General features: G+C 45.4%; 1 protein-coding gene across 7 annotated transcripts in view; it reads left to right on the forward strand.

Moving 5' to 3' along the window:
- The window catches only part of SRGAP3 (SLIT-ROBO Rho GTPase activating protein 3), a 264,685-nt gene that overhangs the window by 217,766 nt on the left and 27,704 nt on the right, over window positions 1-19,215 (forward strand). For 2 of the 7 annotated variants that reach the window (XM_047746053.1, XM_047746028.1), the window contains 4 exons: window positions 6,084-6,114; window positions 7,433-7,493; window positions 9,181-9,258; window positions 16,848-16,982. In XM_047746053.1, coding sequence (XP_047602009.1) covers window positions 6,084-6,114; window positions 7,433-7,493; window positions 9,181-9,258; window positions 16,848-16,982 — 305 coding nt within the window. Of the gene's footprint in view, window positions 1-2,031; window positions 2,135-2,309; window positions 5,105-6,083; window positions 6,115-7,432; window positions 7,494-9,180; window positions 9,259-16,847; window positions 16,983-19,215 lie in introns of those variants that run through there. The other 5 variants (XM_047746018.1, XM_047746038.1, XR_007130165.1 and 2 more) reach the window with 4 other exon arrangements.

Here is a 19,215-nt window from a genome sequence, read left to right on the forward strand (position 1 = left end):
TAAAAATCAACTTCCCAGTTTCACACTCACACCAGAATCTTGAAGAGGAAGAGCTGAATTCAGTTCTTAGCTTCAATCACATATTATTTGTGAGATGCTTGGAAAGTTCCTTCATCTCTCACGGGCTCATTTGCCTTATGTTTCAAGTGGATTTAATCAGCCTTGCCTACCTCACAGGGTTGTTGTGAGGGTGTGAGATGCGGAAACCATCTGAGAATGTTCACAAATAGAAACCCCGAATGCTAGGGAAACAAGGTGGCGCAGTTGCTATCCTCGAGTTATTCCTAATCCCAAGATTGAAGCCTGTGGCCTCGAGTCACAGTTTTTTTACTCTCTCTTTCGGCATTTGGAAACTCAAAAGCAGATCCACTGTAAGAAGTACCACCCCCACGTACCCACATCCTCAAAAAATCAGTAACTGATGAAAAAGAAATGACATGGACTTAGCTAACCAAATTGACATAGATCCAAAATGGGCTCAAAATAGTCTTGCCTGTTGTTTCTTTTTAAAATTTTGGTCTGTGCTGTTATTTTGGTTCCAGTGTTTGGGTGGCATGATACTTGGATTCAGCTGTGTCTTTGCCCATGCATGTCCTGGAGCTAGCAGCATTTGCTCAGTACTCAAACATGTAGGAGAAGCTCAGGAGGTTTCCCTAGGTGGCTGGGCCGCTGAAGAGGACAGGCACGATAAGGCCACTGAGCAGAGAGGCAGCATGAATCTCTTTCACCTCGATTGGCTCCACAATCCATAAGATTTCTTGCCCATTCACAGAAATCAACCAAGACTTGGGGGACCAGGTCTTTGCTTGTCATATGTGGACATTACCTGTGCCAAGCTGGGTCCCCACTTGTTGCTCCCCAAATTGTGAACCAAGGCATTTGAACATGAACTGCCTCTCTCAGTTAGGGGCCCTCCTCCTAACCTCAGAAAGCCCTTTGCCCTGGGAGGCTGGTGGCATTGAGTCAGGCCAACTAGGGTGGCGAAAGATGAGCAAATAAGCCAACACAGGTATATGCATGGTGAGCAACTCTGGAAACTGGTCTGGTGTTTGTGGCTGTTTCACTGTTTCTGGTGAACTGTGGTATGATTTCCCCTCCCTGGAGCCAAGAGTGGAGCACAGGGAATGGAGATCCTAAAGTAAAGCAAGACACTTTCAACCTGACCCAACAGGTCCTCTGCTGGCAAGGGTTAATGGGATGGAATGAGTCCTTGGCTGGAAATGAACAAGTGCCCTAAGGCTCTGTGACTGGCCTGAGTTTGGGGCCTGGCTCTGCCAGTCCCCCTCTTGAGGCCTTGGTTTCTGCCTCTGTAAAATGGAGCTGTCTGAACAGGGTGGAGCTAATGTTAAGTGTGATAATGGATTTGAAAGTGCTTTAATCAAAAGTGTACTTGACTAAAGCACAGGATATAATCATTACCCTGGGTTACCCCGGGACCCCCCAAAAAGCTGTAGCCTCCCTCCAGGCATCAGTTTCTTCATCTCTAAAAATGAGAGTAATAATTGCCTGGCTCTTAGATCAATGCAATAAAGATTAGTCAAGTGCATTTGAAATGCCAAGAGGCATTAGAAAGATCAGTGCCCTGGTACATTGGGAGTTGAGACTTGGTGATGAATTTAAGCCAAATTAATGAAAATTAACCCTTCCAATCATCATTGAAAGTCTCTTGCTTTCTCAGGCTACAGATTACATCTCTCTCCCCTGGTTCCTCCTCCATCTGGTCAGCTTTGCGGGATGACAGCCTCTGATTGGAATTGCAATGGTTTCCTGGCTACATATTATTTCTCCCCTGTAATCTAGAATACATTTGTGTTATATGAGCGTTGCTCCTGCCTAACATTGTGGGTAAATTGAGATCCCCTTAAACATCCAAAGGCCTTCAGATGGAGCATCGGACACCAATGTGCTGGGGTTCAAGGGTTTCCATTTGCATTTTGTGTTCTCCTCCAGTCACGGGTTTTAAGAGCGTCTTTCCCAGTTGTATGTTTGCAATCGTTGCTTTCTTGTTTTCTTTTGTTCCATTTTCCCTAGGCCCCCCTGTCTTCCCCCTAAACCACAGAAAATGAGGAGACCTAGGCCTCTCTCAGTGTGTAGCCATAAACTATTTAACGGCTGTATGGAAGCGTTTATTAAGGTACTTGCTGGGGAGCCACGGAGTCCGCGAATGCGCCCAATGTAATGGCAGCCTTTCTCCACCTGTCCCTTTGGCCCGCAGCCCTGCCCTGACCAACCAGAACTTTCACTCATGCCCTGGGCCTGGCCCTGGGGTGAGCTAGTTCCTCAAACAGCTTACTCTTATCTTTAATAAGGGCTTCCAAGCAGAGCTGCTTTTGTCTCTGACCAGTTGATTCTAAGTGCTTTCCCTGGTTAAGATCCCGATGAAGCCCATGAAGTCCAAGCAAGGTTGAAATGCCAGCACCACTGTAGCCCCTGCCAGCCATGCTCTCCTGCTTCAGGAACTGCGGTCCTAGCGAGTCCCAGGGACAGTTTGAGAAACCACCTTACCTTGCTTCGCATCCACGCCTCCCAAGAGGTGGTTAGTTGGAAGAAACACAAAGAAAATCCCTGTGGGTAACTGTGTTTTTATACAAGTAATTTTTTTTTTTTTTGGTTGAGAATATACAGAGAAAGGAAACACATAAAATTTTTGAGAGAAAACTCCCACCTTGTTTTGCTTCTTGAGGTAATCCCTTTAGAATTCCAGATGCATCCCGTACATCCTAAATTAAAAATGAAAATGTCTGAGCCCAGTGAGTTTGTCTTTTTCTTGCCTCCTAGAGGCAAAGGGCACAGGATCAAGGCATCCCAGAGAGAACGAGTGACTCAAGGTAACTGAAGCTGGCCAGAGAGTTGAAAAGGGCAGCAGGTGGGGGAGATGCTTGAGGAACATGAGCTAGGGAGAGCAGGGGAAAGGGCCCTTGCCAGTTATTTGAGAACCCTCCATTATCCAGTGAAGAGACTTTCTGCAGAAAAGAAGACTGGTGTCAGTCAGGAGAAATGTTAATGTTCTCAGGCTTTGCTGGTAATGTTGGAGCCATGGAGGCTGCCCCTGCTCAGGTACTCTGTCCTCTGTCTTGACATGCTGTTCATGGGACTCCCAGGATGGAGTTCAGTGGGGGGAGGGGGTGTGTGTATGCAGCAGGCAGACATGGAACTGGGTAGGCAGAGCCAGCAGCCTGGGTCCCACAGCTATCTCTGCCTGTGGGCTGAGTTCTAGGGAAGGGACAGTAGGGGAAGGGGACGGAGGAACAGTAGGGCACCAATGGGGACTGTCTAGGGGCAGGGAACAGCACAGGCTGCTTCAGGGTACCTCAGAGGAAAGAGACTTGGAAGATCCCAAAAGGAAGGGTGCCACTGGGTCCATCAGGACAGAGGTACTGTTTGGAGGGAAGCCCAAGTGAGCAGTTTGCCATCTAATAGGTCATGGGAAAATGGGTCAAGAGTCCTTCTTTCTTTATCTTCCCTCCTGTCTCCACCAAGACTTCATCTCATTCACCCTTGCCCTTGGAAAAGCTGCTCTCCATAGCCAGGATGGGACTGAAGGACACATAAGCTATTCTCTGTGCCCTCAGGGAGTGTATGGTGCCACCCAGGAAGTTTTCAGCATGGAAAGCTGAAAGATAAGGTGATTCAGGAAGAGCCGTCTGTGAATGACCCCATGGAATCCAGTGCTATGAGAGCTCAGAGCATGAAGAGCCATGAGCCCTAGAGCGCACCAGGCTTCCAGCGGGTGGGTAGGGACAAAGTGGAGAGGGGCAGTTTGGGAATCCCTGAAAGAAGGAACACAATGAATGAAAGCTCTGAGACAGGCATGCCTACCCAAGTTTGCTCAGCTCTTTGAAAATGGATGACCAGTCCGGGCACTTGGAAGGAACTGACTCTTATCTAACAGGACACGAGAATTAGGTCTTCTGTTTAATGTAATAGTCTTTTAATAGAGAGCTGCTACATAAAATGTGTGACTGTCAGACCATCTGACTCCATCCCTTGTGATAAACACATCAGAACTTCAGCCACATGTTTGCCTCTTGGAGGAGGTAGTCACCTTGGGAAGCCACATTCTTACTCTAAATACATCATCTTTGGTGCCATTGTTCAGTTTTCTTTGGAGCCTGTAGCATGGCCTTGGTCGGTGGTGCCAAAATTTCATATTAGAATGGACAGTCTGGCCATTGGAAGGAAAGGTGTTACTCAATTCTGCTTTGCAACGCCGCTGAAGGCACAAAATGGCAAGAGGCATGAGCTAGAGTGGGGCTGGGTGACTGGCTCTGGAAAGCCACTTAGCGTGGGTCATGTGGTGGAATAAGTCCTCGAGGGACTAGTTCAAAGAATAAACACACTCATGTGACTAAAAAAAAAAAGTATATTTGTTCAACACAATTGCATTTCTTCATAGTCACACTATACATTTACCACATACTGTCAGGCAGGTAGCAAACGCTTCCATGTGCCGGCTCTGGGGGCGGGGGGCGGTGCAGAGACAGACTCGCAGGCAGCAGGGGCTCACCCTCAAGGACAATTAGCTTTCAGAGAATGAAAAGGCAGTTTTAATATATTCAGCCCTTCAACCTTTGTGAATGGAATTTAATTTTCTCTTATGATTCACGTGCTCTCTGGGAGAAAACTGCACCAACGAAGAATGCCCGGCTTTGAAGTGCTAAACCTGTGAAAGGTTTTTCAGTAAAAGGACATTGCTGGAACTCTGTGATGATGAGGGTATTGTGGGACAAGGCAGCATCCCCAAGTTAAGAATGATGGATACATTGATAGATTTCTGGGATCATTGGAACTGGCCCTTTACAAAATCCTTCATTTTTTTCCCCCTCTCAGACAGAAGGAAACCCAATTTTTCTTATAAATTTTGAGGCCCATTTAAATTTTATTATAAATTTTGGGAGGGAGACTCCCTGCCTTCTTTCTATTGATTACCTACCTCATGACTGTGTGACAAGATCAAATGAGCTAATCTGTGCCATGTTTCCAGAGCACTCCTGGCCCAGAGTAAGCACTATGGAAATGCTGGTCATCGCTGCAGTCACTAGCTTTTACAACATTGCTCATAGAGTCCTACCTGACAGGCTGTTTGCTCAGTTCTAGGAATCAGGTAGGTTTAGCCAACATTTAGTACCACTTGTGGAGATGCTGGGGACTGGACAGGTGACACCAGCCAAAAGGCATGCCACCTCCACTTTCTCAGGTTAGCCTCTCAAGGAGCCCAAATGAAATAAAGCTCACACCCCAGAGCCTGGCCTGCTGCACATACGGAAGAAAGAATCCATGGATCTCCCCTGAAAATGGGTGGCTTTGTGACAGTAAAGGCTCCAGTTCTACCTACAAGACCATAAGAGCGTTTTTGACCCCCTACTGCTGTCCCTCCCCCAGGCTTTTCTCAGCTTTGGGGTTCCCTGAGGTATTCTCAGTGCCACTGTGAGGGTCAGGGAGTAGGAAGGAGAGCAAAGCCAATGAGCACCCAGGAAAAGCTACCTGGGGTATTTGGTCAGAAACCACGGAAGCTGTTTGAATTTGGAATCAGGTGGAATCCTGTCAGGCTGTTGCCAGAGGACACCTCATAAACACAATCTTGGTGAAATTCACTTGGTGAAATGAGATTTCCCCAATTGACTTGCAGGGAGAGTGCTACAGTAGATGCCTGAAGGTGTGTGTCCCTCCTTCTTACAGGCAGCTGGGCTAACCTTAAGGTGTCTTAGGTGGGCCCTTGCCCATTGGTGGGTGAACAGCCCCTGTGTTGAGGAGAAGCTAAAGGTGGGATGAGGAAGGGGCTCCGTACACACCATCCTTATGCTTGCCAAGGACTGATAGAGGCCTCTTTGCCACCTGTGTCCAAGGCAGGCACCCGGCAGGCTGGCTGGGGGCAGGGCGCAGAACCCCTACGAGGCCCTGAGGTGCAGGGGCAGCCTTCCCCACCAGCAGGCTGGTTGGCCGTCACCCCAGGACCGTTGCTGGCTGCCATTGCATTTCCGCGTTCACGGACTCTGAAGGATCTGCTTACTCTAACTGATCTTACTCCTGCGTAATCTTTTCTTTTTCTCCTGCTCTGCTGCCTGTTTATTTTTTGTTATCAGAGGAAGAAGAAATGCTCGAACCAGGAACCAGGTATTTACTAGAAAGGTCCGTTAGCCCCATTCAACTGGATGGAACCTGTCTTTAGTACTGACTTCTAGAGCATGGCCCACCTTGCCTATAGCCACAGGGTCCATTTTATCCTCTCCCTGACTGTTGTTAACTAAGGAGAGGCTTCACAGGTGGGGTGTGGAGGAGCCACAAAGGCATCGAAATTCGTGGGGTTTTTCTGTCTCTTACATGAACATATTACAAGTGCCTTGTTTCCTCACCTGAGGAGGTTAGTAATTTAATTTGGCCCCTTTTACAGAAAGTTTAAAAAAAGATTTTGTGCTCTTCAAGTGATTTGGAATAATAGAGCGATCAACCAATTATGGAATCCGAGAGAAAACTACCCTTTGCCCAGCTCTTTGTGGTTGTGGGCCTGTCTAGGAAGATGCAATTGAAAATATATTCATACCTCCTGCCCTGCGTAAGTTTAGAACTGTGTCTTATTCAGTTTTTTTTTTATTTAATTTATTTATTTGACAGACAGAGATCACAAGTAGGCAGAAAGGCAGGCAGAGAGAGAGAGAGGAGGAAGCAGGCTCCCCGTGGAGCAGAGAGCCCGATGTGGGGCTCGATCCCAGGACCCTGGGATCATGACCTGAGCCAAAGGCAGAGGCTTTAACCCACTGAGCCAGCCAGGTGCCCCTTATTCAGCCTTTTTGACTAAGGTTGGCCACTCAGTGGTCAGTGGCTGACATTAGCTGTTTCTAGAACTTCTCCTTATAACACCTTTATTGTTGAACAAAGTATCCATCTGGATGTTTAGGATGTAACCTCAGGAGTAGACCTGGCCTTCCTTTCTCGAGCTCAAAAGGACTCTTGGGGGCCATCCTTGCTTCCCTTAGTGTGTTCTTCTTATTTCAAGCATCAGGTACCGCAGTGCTAGAAGGAGGTCTTGATCCTGCCTTTTTATCCTTGAGCACTGGGAGCATAGGGTTGAGTGGGACAACATGGAGGGGAAGGTGAAGCACTCTTCAAGAGCGAACTCCAGCCCTCTCCGAGCAGTGGGTTCCCTCCCCTTCCCAGATGTGCCTGCCAAGCCTTCTGAGCCCTGATTTCTTCCCAGCTAAGTAAGAAGACAGAGCATTTCTTTCCAATTATAGCTATGCCTTTTTCTGCACCTAACTGAAGACCTTCTGTTTTAACTGTTTGTGGAGACTTGAGGATTAGCAGCTCTTTGCTTATTTTCCAACTAATCCGATGGTACTAATATTCTGGCTTGAGTTCATAATCTGTGTTTGCAGTGTCTTTTTCCCTGTGGTGGCTGCCGAGCCCAGTACAACTCACGACTGTTTCTCTTCAGGACTCAGGACAAGCTATCCCGCTTGTAGTCGAAAGCTGCATTCGGTACATCAATTTATACGGTAAGCGCAGTCCCGGTGCATGTTCTCCACTCTCTCCAGAGCAGGCACTGGGCTGTCCTCACATGAAATGAGGTTTTAATCAGTCTCAGAGGATTTCCCATTACTGCCCTGCTTCCTAGAGAGAAAGTGCTTCTTGGCACAGGTGCTGTGCTGAGTGCCTTTTTGAGCCTTGTGTGTCTGGGGACTAAGGTGGTGGTGAGAAGACTGAGGAACTAGGAAAACCAAGGATCAGGAAGGGCATGGGTAGGAGAACTGTTTCAGTTCCCTCATGCCTCCCACCCCACCTCAGGAGTCTGTGTTTTAAGCACTGAAGGTAGCTAGACAGTGAATGGTCAGTTAACTGGCTCTAGTCAGTTCCAGAAAGGAAATAGAATGTCTGGGATGCACTAACCATGGTGTTGCCAGCGCTGCCCTTGGGCTTCCATCTATTCATTCATTCACTCCTCTAAAAATTGATTTTCAGAGTGTGTAGCAAGCACTGTACTGACAATGGGTATACAGGCATGAATAAGACAGGTGAGGTGCTGGCCCTAAGTAGCTTACATTACCAATTAGAAGGGCAAGGAAAAAAGCAGATAAAGAAATAATATAATTTCAGGTAGTGATAATGCCAAGAAACTAATGAAAAGGGGATAGAGAATGGCTAAAGGGTAGCAGGGCTGTGTTTGGCTAAGGTGGTAAGTAGAAACATCTCTGAGGGGCTGATATTTGAGTAGAAGCAGCCAGCTGTGCCTGGCAGGTGTAAAGGTCTAATATGGGAAGGAAGACAAGTGTGACTGAATGGGAATATGTGGGGGGTGGTGGGATATAAGACACAAGATTGGTTAGGAAAGACATAAACATGTTTTTATTGAGCATATACTATGTACAAACCAAACTTGGACTAAAGCCTGCCATTTAGAGGTAAACACTTTCCTAAATTTTAATGTGAAGGGTTGTTTTATATAGAAAAACTAAATGGGAGGGTGAAGATCACAGTCACCCCACGAATTCCCATTCAAGATGAGAGAGGCCCTTTAATTCCTTTAATTCTATAGGTTACTGTTCAGCCCTATAGATTCCAATCCTGCATTGTTACTTTATATCAGCTGTTGGGGTGTCCCCCTTGTTATGGCCTTGCAGAAGCACATAAGAAAAATATTCCTTTTCTTTGATAATTTAATGTCCCCCAAGCTCCTTGATCCCAGGCCAGCATGCACTCTAGACTCAAGCTTTTCCTGGAAGGAAGAAGATGTCTGAATAGGCAGAGGGTGGGAATGGTCAAGTGAATGATATTGGTCATTCTTGTTCAGAATCTCTGTGGCTGTTACATTGAAATGGCATTTGTAAACTCAGGCCAAGCTCCTTGGTGCCAGTGTCGCTAGCGTACTTGATAGGCAAAGTGCACCTCGGCTAGATTGGAAGTTGTTATTCACTGGTCCTGTGTTGATATCAACCTCTTAAGCCTTTTCCTTCAAACCCCAACAAGAGATCACAGACACATGAAGCAGGATGGTGCAGAGTATTTTGGCCAGATGAAGTTAATTGCAAAGGCTACTTTTGGGCTTCTGTCAGGAGATCTTTACTGGGAAAGACCCTTGTGAAGAGTGCTGGGAGAAAGAGACAAGCAATGGGGAGAATCATGTGTGCCCAGCAGTCTGATGAGCTCAAGGCATCATGGCATTTTCTGTTTGTTTGTTTCTTTTAGGACTCCAACAACAAGGGATCTTCCGAGTTCCAGGATCTCAGGTTGAAGTCAATGACATAAAAAATTCCTTTGAGAGAGGTAGGTGCAGAGTCACCATCTCAAGCTTGTGTCTAGAGGAAGCCAGGACCGGTGTTGATGTGTGTCTCAGAACCAGCAATGTGCTGGGGCTGGCTTGTATCGATATCTCTTTCCAGCTGCATTCGGTGCTTTCCCCTTGGTAGCTTGAAATCAGCCAAGGCAGGAGTATTTACACTGCAGAAGTTGGCAAATGCCAAAGATCTTTCGTCTTTTTCCGTCTAAAGAGTTGGCTGTGAAACATTTACCAGCACAACTCTCTCTAGTGACTGTACAGTAGTTGCTGGGAAAGAGGGAAAGCACGTGAAATTATAATGTGAATCAAAAAGGCTGCTGCTTTTTTAAGAAAAGTTGGAAGAATACAGATATACTGAGTAACTTTTAGAATATCTTAATTTTTTTTTTTTATGTAAAATCTTGGCAAAAAAAATTGAGGACCCCAATCCGAACCCATTTTCCTGTAATATATCACGTCCCAGTTTACAAAGCATGTCTTACCCCTCCTTCTACATAATCTTCCTAATAGTTTTGGAAGGTATTTGGTTTGTCCCTGTTGGCTGTGCTCTGAGCAGGCCTCTCCCCTAGTTCTAGCCCTGGAAGTCTCCCTACTTATTATCCAGCTTCCTCTGGAGAGGGTGCCTCCTGAGCAAACTCATCCCTTCACTGTTCCCCGCAGTTCTATCTGTGACCTAGCTCTGGAGTGGAGGAAGCACTCTGTGAGCCCCAGGCAGTCAGTGCCATGGTCCCCAGCACAGACCTCTGTGGCCCTTGGCACTCTGGCTTTGAACTGGGTTCAGAGCACAGGATTTGACTGGATGTGGTGCTTGATGGCCTCCTAATGTCCTGTGGAGCTTCTGTTTTAGAGCCTGCTCCAGGATCTTGCCGAAGGAGCAAGAGGAGCTGAGGGATCTTGGGCACTGAGAAGCAGGAAGCCCCAGAATTCCCCTGCTGCAAGCTCCTCCTCATGAGTTTATTGCCATCCCAACAAGCATGCATTCACTGGGCCCTTACACTGTGCCAGAGCAAAAGACAGTCATGACTAGTAGGGAGCCAGTTTAAGCAGACCATGGAGTAAGTACTAGGTGGTATGGGAACCCCTAGCCCAGCTTGGTTGGGGTGGGGAGGAGTAGTAAACCCAGAGAAGTCTTCTTGAATGGAAAAGGAAATGCCCAAGCTGAGGCTTAAGGAGTAAGAACCAAAAAAAGTAGGGAACGGTCATTCCAGGCTAAGGAAATAGCATATGCAAAGGCCCGGAAGCAAGAGGTACCTCCCATCAGCCTCCCTGATGGAAGTATTAGTCATTATTCTCTGAGCTTCTCTTGACAACACTGACAGCCCAATCCAAAGTTTTGTTTCTTCATTTCTCCCAACTCCGTAGCACCCCTGCTGCCCTGTGTTCATTGTAAATGAACAGAACCAGGTCTAGGATCTTTGCTGGTTCCATCTTCTTGGTCTCATTGCATTACAGAATTCCTTAAATCTCATGGGTAAATTCACTGACAGGGCCTCCAGCCTGGCAATTGCCCCTGCCTCAAATTTCCCTATTTCCTTAGGTTCTGTAAGTAACTTTCTGATACCAGGCAGCCCGGCACTAATCCTGCTCCAAGAGCACCACTTTCTTTCCTTCTTGAATGTGATTTTCTGAGATCAGTGCCTTCTGTCCCTTGCTTGGGTGCCTGCTCCAAATAGGCCTTGGATCACCTTGGGCAGAGCCTCACTGGGCAGAGATCACCTGACCCAAGTCTCAGCAGTAAAAATGTTTTCTGCTTTTTCTTTGTCTCAGGTATGCAAATTGGCTCACCCCCTCCTCTCTCCCTCATTCCAGAATGAATCTCATTTTTGCAGCAGCCATTTCTTTCTGCTCTACCTGAACCTGTGGTGAACTGTGGCTTATTCTAAAAACAAACAAAACCAAACAAACTGTTCCTGGTAGGTCTTTTTTAGAAAAATCCATTCCTGGCTTTTGTGGGCTCGCTACTGCCCAGATTTCCCAGTTACTTTTTCTGCTTCTTGAAGTTCACCAACCAAGTGCCCTGGGTTTGGCAACTTACTCAGCTAACCCTCAGGGTCACCTCCCACCTCACCTGAAACCACCCCCCTGCTGCATTTCTCCACACTGGGCAACCAGGTGACCGAGGCTGGGGATGCTCAGTATTTCTCTCCTCACCCACTCTTCCATCCCACACACTCTAACTTGTGACTGAATTTTCTCTTTAAACCAGTGCATTGTGCATTTTTCCTTTCTTCCTTTTATTTGTTAAAATGTAAGTCCCTCAGTCCTTGCAGGGTGCCCTACCCTGTGCCATTTATTCAAGGAGATTTGGGTCTTTCTCTTCCTTGGCCCCCTTCCTTCTCTCTTGGGTGAAGTTCTTGCCTACACTTCTTGTATGAGGCTGTTGAAAGGAGCACAGATCTGTTTTCTTTAAGGTTCTGGAAAATTGCAACATGTAGGAAATTCATTCTTGACTTATTATTCCTAAACCCACTTTCTTTTTCTTCTGACATGAGCCAGCCAGGGTTTTAGTTGAGGCGGAAATGATAATGATATGATTTTTTTTTTGCTGTCAGTAAGCCTTAAGCTCATCATGCAAGTTTTGAGCTCTTTCTGCAGTCTGGCAAAACAAAGGCGAAACCCCACAAGAGGATAGGAAATCAGTAGCCCTGCCATGGAGAGAGCCATGCTTTGCTGTTGTCTCTCAGGCCAATTTTCCTGGGAAATCTCTTTTTTTTCTCCCCACAGACCTATCCACTGTCCCCTTTGTATGCAATGATGAGAGAGCTGCCAGGAGGCTTTCCTTATGTGGAGGGGTGACTGGAAGGGGAGTCAATGGTCTCTCACCTGTGCAGATCAGGATAGGGTTTGGATCTGAGGCTGAAGTCATGGCATGTGGGGTCTGTCTGATACATTCTTGCCCTGGCCCTTCAGAGATCTAAATCTTGTCCCAGGGAGAGGAGGGTAAAGGAGAGACACTGGGAGGAGCTGTCCTGTCGAGGAACCGAAGATGGGGCTTAGGAGAACCTGTGGCCACAGAACTAACTGTCCTTGTGTGAGAGGCCACCTGTGAGCTTCCTGCCGTGTACCCAGTCTGGTGCAGGTTTCCTGAGAGCCTGTGAGCACACACTGTGTTCACACTTTGCACTGACAGCTCTGCTGTCAAGTCCCCCGAAGTGCCCAGTGACCTGGCTAAGAGGGTACTGCAGGCAGGGCTGCTGGGTAACAATTCCTCCTCCCCCAGGAAGGTAGCAGCCCAGTGTGAACGCAGCTTTCTCTCAGACTTGCCTAGAGTTTTAGCTGTAGTTCTCCTGGAGAAAGCCACCATTCCCCCAAACCGTCCTGCTCATCCTGAGGTCTGGAATTCTGGTTGTTTCTGGAACCAAAATTGACTTGCCCTGCAGAGAGCCAAAGTCCTGGGCTAGGCGGAGAGAATATTTGGAATATTTGGATGGTTCCTTTCATGGACTAAGTGCCTTCAGGGAGGAAAAGCAAGAGCAAATGGTGTGTGTGTGTGTGTGTGTGTGTGTGTGCGTGCGTGTGTGTACACTCATGCATGTGCGTGCATACATAGGTAGTATATATGTGTATATATAAAGTCCATATGTGGATCGTGCTTGGTGAGGGGAACTAACATGCACTGTGGAGAAGAAAAATCCATGTGCTTTTGAATCATGAGAACCCAAAGGTCATATGGGCTAATAATAGAGAAATAGCTAATTGCAGTCCAAAGGTTTTGAACTTTTCCGGTCCTTCAGAGGGGCTTCAAGGGGTACTAGAGGAACAGAGAGGGGGCTTGGGGGGGAGGTGTGGACCTCTCCTCCCAGCTCAACTAAGACAGCTTTGTTTTATGTATGGAGCATTCAGAGAAACTTTTTTCTTGAAAAAGAAAAAGAAAAGGTTGGGATTCTACTCTAAAGGAAGGAAGGTAGGAGAGAGGCGTGGAAGTAGACAGACAGACACTGGTAAAAGGAAGAATATCTCCCAGGCATTATGAGCCCTGGGAGCTGCTGGTGTCTGTTTTGACAGTGAATGTGGCCAAGTCGTTTTGCTTGTTGGGTCTCAGTTTTCTCACTGGAGAGAAGGGTGGTATTGGAACCACGCCTTCCTCAGCGCCAGGCGATGCTCTTGGGAGGATTAAGGGAGATCATGTGTGTGAATGTGCTTCTCACTTGAGAAGTGCTATATCAGTATAGGCAGTGCTTTTTTATGTTTTCTCTCATCCTTCCTCACAAGGAATTCTCCTGTTCTCTGGGGGTATCTGAGAGGTTGGGCTATGGAACGTCGGTGTCTGGGCAGCCACATACCGTCATTCAGGCTGGGCATGGAGCGGGGGTGCTCAGCCAAAGAGGGCAGGTGGGAGCATGAGCTCTGGTTCATGCTCTGTAAGCCACAACACCTGGTTCAGGAAGCAAGTGGGGGGGGGGGCGGCCTCTCTCATTTGCACTGACGCATGTTGGGGCTAGCAGAGGCCCTGGCAATGACATGCATTCTTTTCCTACGGAGGTGGGGTAAAGAGATCCAAGTATGAATTTCCAGCTCTGCTCTTCACTGCTTGCCAGTCTTAGAACACTCTGTGGGCTGTTCTGGGAGAAGGAGGAAAAGACATCTGTCAGCACCTTCAAGGAGGGGGTGGATGGATTGCTCTGTGTCTCCTTTCACCTCCTCTACTGGAAACTCGGGGTGATTGAGCTGAACAGCCCAGGATTAAATTGAAAAGTGTTGTTCTCCTGAGATATCATTTTCCCTGTCCAATGGGGGGAAAAATAGAAAGATTGACAGCATTCTATGGTCAGGACTGTGGGAAAAAACCATTCCCTGTGTTGCCAGTAGGAGTGTAGAATGGTGCAGCCCCAGTAGGACAGAATTTGGCTCTGTCGAATGAAATGTACCCTTTGACCCACAATCCCACTTCTAAGACTTGACCAGAGATGCACCTGGTCAAAAATAAAACACACAGGATTATTTGTTGTGGCAATATTTGTTAAGAGCTAAAGATTGGAAAGAAGTCACATGTCAATCCATAGATAGATTAATTCATAGATTAATTCAATCCATAGACTTAACCATGGTTAAGTCATAGTGGACCAGTGAAATAGAGTACTTTGTAACCATTAAAAAAAAAAAAAAAGCATGAGGGAGATCTCTAAGAACTGATATGGAGGGATTTCTAGTATTTATTGTGAAGTAAAGAAGCAATATGTTGCAGTATTATATACTACTTACATTTTCTGTTAAAAAATGGAGGGAAATAAAAAATTCTCATATATGTATTTGCTTATTGTGGGAGAAGAAAACACAGGGCAAACCAGAAGTTGATGAAAATGGTTAAATGTAAGGTGGGGAAAGGAAAGGAGAAGAGTAGGACTTGTCTGGATGTAATTTTTTATCTAGTTTTGACTTTTGGACAATGTAACTGCTTTATATTTTTAAAACTGCAAAATTTTTAAGAAAGGAGTTCTTAAAAAAAAAAAATCAGTCCCTAAAATTAAACAGAAATAGAAACAAGCTATGTATCAAATTGATCATCACAAAGAGAGTCACTTTTGAACATGTGCTCTGGTCATATATTTTTAACAGTTTTATTGAGTTATATACCATAAAGCTCACCCATTTTTAAATTATACAGTTCAGTGGTTTCTAGTATGTGTACAATATTCTAGAATTGTGCACATCACCATAATCCAATTTCAGAAATTTTTCATCATCCCCGAAAGAAACTTTGTACCCACTTTGTACCCACAAGGAGTAGTTACTCATGAGACTCCCTAAAGCTCAGCCCCCCACCCTAGGTAACCACTCATGTTCTTTGTGTCTTCTGACCACACATATTTAGCAGGATATTTTCTGAGGACTAACCCCTTGCCCCCAAAACAAAAACAAAAGCCCTGCAAAGAAATCTTAAATTTTATGTAGTAGGTTTATTGTTAGTGGTGATATTGCTATTAACATTTCAAAACTATGTTATGTATATTGTAGAATAAGGCAGATACAGAAGTACATTATTAATGTGATTCAGAACCAAGATTTTTCACTAAGCAAAATGAAATACAAATATAAAATAAATGAAGATAAAGAAAATGTTGAATCTTAAATATGAATTGGAAGTAACTATGTGGACTCATGAAAAAAATATATATGTATTCTCCCTCTATCCCCTGAAAGGTTTAGGAGCTCTTTATAGCACTCCTGTACCAGTGAGCACACCTGGAACTTAGATCTTGGTCTCTAAATGCCATTCCCTACAAAAAGCAAACAGAACCCCTTGGAGAAATGTTTGATTCCAGATCTGGGTCAGGGAAAGTATAAAATGATCCATGAGCATCTTTTATGCCAGAAAGCAAGGATATGCTCAGTGGAGGTCACCTATAAAGGACATTTGTCCCTGGCAAAATTGGGGATAATCTGAGCATCCCAAAGAATAGTGATGATAATGGATTATGACACATTAAATTAAAAATTATAAAAACAATCCCACAAAGATGTTATATAATAATAATAATAATAATAATAATAATTTAAAGAGAGCATGAGGAAGCCTCTTCTTTTATGGAAGAATGCTAGCTAACAAATGTAGAAGGAATAACAGAATTAGAAATTCATCATTTTGTAACCCCAGAATAATAATTGATTTAGGCTAAAATCATCACTGGAGGTTAAAAGCACTGGGTGAAACATGTTGAGCACAATGACTTACACATAGATCACTTGTTATTTTCAAAAACATTTTATATTTAACACCTACTATTGCAAAGGGGAAAATAGACTTTACAGTGCAGAGATCTGGAGGTCACCCCCTTTATCCATGGACCAAACTTCATAACACCAGCAGCAAGACAGGCTGACATTATGTGCCTCTGGATCCAGTGTGGTGTCCACAACATCACCCATGTACTATTCTTGCCAAAAATGTTTAACTTAAATCCAATCATGAGGAAACATTGGGACAAATCCAGAATGGGAGGCATTCCAAAAGGCAAGTGGCCTGGACTCCTCAGAAGAGGCAACATTATAACAAACCAACAATAAAAAATGTTGGGGCCTCTTTTACATTCCAAAGACTAAGGAAACATAACAACCAAATGAATTATGTTGATTAGATCTTAGCCTTTGAAAAAATTCTATGAAAGACAGGACAATTGGGAATGTTTGAATGTGGGCTATATATGAGATGGTGTTTTGGAACTATTGTTAATTTTCTTAGGTGTAATGATGTTATGTGCTTATGTAGGAGAATATCCTTATTCTTAGGAGAAATGTGTTGAAGTATTTAGCAATGGCATTTTGTGATGTCTACAAAATACTCCCAAATCATTGAGTAATAATAAATGTGAGTAAAGAGAGAAGGCAAATATGGAAAGATGAGTGTAAGTTAATGAGCATGAGTGAAGGGTGATTTCAGTTTTTTATTTTTACAATATTTCCATCGAGTTGAATATTTTCAAAATCAGGTATAGGGAGAACTCTAAACTTGCTTTGTCAAGGGGGCTTCCCATCTATGTCTCCCCTAGTTCAGGCTACACCAGGCCATCCCCTCCCACCACCTGCACATTTCCTGCCTCCTCACCAAGCTGAATTATCATCTCTTCTCTCCTCTCAGGCGAAGACCCACTTGTGGATGATCAAAACGAACGAGATATCAATTCAGTCGCTGGTGTTTTAAAACTGTATTTCCGAGGACTGGAAAACCCACTCTTTCCTAAGGAAAGGTTTCAAGATTTGATATCTACTATTAGTAAGTATTTCATAGGTGGTATGGTAGAGGGATCAATTGTGTGACATACCTTTATTGAAGTTGTTCTATGGGCTCATTGCTGTGCTAGGCACATGGGAGGGATAGTATGAAAGGAGCAGTATGGCCCTCATTCTCATAGAACTTAAAAAGTAGTTGTAGAGATAATAAGTTGGTTTATAATGGAAAATGGCATGGTACCATTGGGTATGGATGTAGCTCAGAAGAGGCAGAGGGAAGCTTGGTTTTGCAGATCACAGCTGAGAGAGTGATGTGAGCAGAGCCTTCCAAGAGGAGTGGACGGAGTAGCCTGGGAAGACTTTGGGGACACACAGACTAAAGGGACCAGAGGAAGGTGTTCTAGCCAGTGAATGGTGCAAGAGGCTGGAAGGGTAAAATAGAGAAAGAGGGGAATGACCCTGTAAGGATTTTGGAACTTTTCCCCTTGGGTAATAGGGAGCCATAGAGGGTCTGGGAGTCAAGTCAGCAACATGACAGGCGAGTAAAATGGTGAAAATAAATTGACTGTGGGCTTCTTCTGATGTCACAAGCCATCGGAGTTCTCTTGGATGAAGGCAGAAGCCCAGTCTAGGGGGCTGAAATCAAGCTACCTTAACTGTACGATGCCCAAATCCAAGGCAACGTTTTGGGAATTTTTAAAAATAAGCTTTCAATATTACAATATGAGAATCTTAGTATTTTAGAATAAACTGTGATTTACAGAAAATTGTCCCATGCCCAGTAATAATCGGGATGCTTTTCACAATGTTCTGAGAGGGATTTGCAGCCAGGAAACGCTCCAGCGGGTTGGAGCTTCAAGCCTCTCGCCTGCCGTTATGAAAGACGCTACCTCTGCCCCGCTCTCCTCCACACTGCTTCCTGCTCATCTTTCCAGATCCACTTCAAGCTCCACATCACCCTCAGAAATTCCAGGCCACAAAGATCCAACTGTATCTGAGCTCCGTGTCACGTGCTCAGCTAGTGTTTCCAGAAGTCCCATTAGTCTAGTTCCTGCGCATAGCCCTGAGGGGACAAGCCTGTTGGCCTCTGGTATAAGCTCATAACATTACATACTTTGGATCACATCTTGAATCACACTGTGGGGAAAAAAAAAATCTTTTCTCAGTTCCCTCCTAAACCCTGCGATTACATCCAGGAGAAAATTTCAGAGGTCAGTCTCCCTTCTAAATAAAGAGATGAGGCTTCAGTCTCAGAAACTTTGTGTAGAACAGTGCCTACCTAGAATTTAGTAACATTGTTTTGCTTTCATTTTATCTATTTTTATGTTACCTCCTAATCAGAGCAAGTGATCCTGGTTTCTCATTTACAGAATGAGGTAAAATTTCCTCTTTAAATAAATGTATTTAAGAAAGCGATGTATTGAAGTGGAAGGGTACTAGGGTACTGATGACTGAAGCTGAGGACAGGGAGTGGTCTGTATAAAGGGCAGTGGAATCAGTAAACATCCAAGGACCTTTAGCTCTGTGGGGAGGCTTGGGCAAGGCCCCTTCGTTTCAGACTTTGAAGGTAAGCTAGAGTCTGCTGGGTAGAGTAGAGAGATCACCAGTGTGTGCAAAGGCCCAGGGGCAGGAAGGCCTTTTGTGAGAGGGAGATCATGGTGAAGACAGCCTGGCACAAAGTTTGTCCGTGGGGGGTGCTGTTGGCATTTAGGGTAACGCAGTGCCATATTGTGTGTCCCATACATTCAGGACATTTGGCACCTTGACCCCTGGATCCCAGATGCCAATGGTTCCCTCTAGGTCATTGTGACAACCCCAAAGAATGCCCCATGAATTTGTTAGTGCCTAGAGATGCACTGCCACCTCATTTGAGAAGCATGACTCCGTATCATCTTCAGATAACTTGGGGAAGGGGCGGCAGCTAGGAGGTGAGGTAGGCTAGCTTGGCAGAAGGCCTGCTGTGAAAGGCCTGGGATATGGAGGAGAAACAGGAGAAGCTGTGTTTTAGAAGGAACATGCTGACAGAATGTGGAGGCTGGAGAGAGAGGCTATGTGAGAAAAACATGTTTTCTAAGAGAGAAACTGTCATAGGCTTGGGCATCAGCCCTGCAGGCACACATCAGAACTCTGGCAGCTCAGTGTTCGCACCAGCTTTCCCTCTCTACGAGGCAAAGCCCGCAAAGCCCATCTTCTTACCAAGCCCAGCTTGCTGCTCCTGCCCATAGCCCAAATAAGAAAAATACCAGTGTCTCTCTGTCTAGGATGGGCCTGGAAAC

This window comes from Lutra lutra, chromosome 1 (genome assembly GCF_902655055.1).
Source record: "Lutra lutra chromosome 1, mLutLut1.2, whole genome shotgun sequence".
NCBI lineage: Eukaryota > Metazoa > Chordata > Mammalia > Carnivora > Mustelidae > Lutra > Lutra lutra.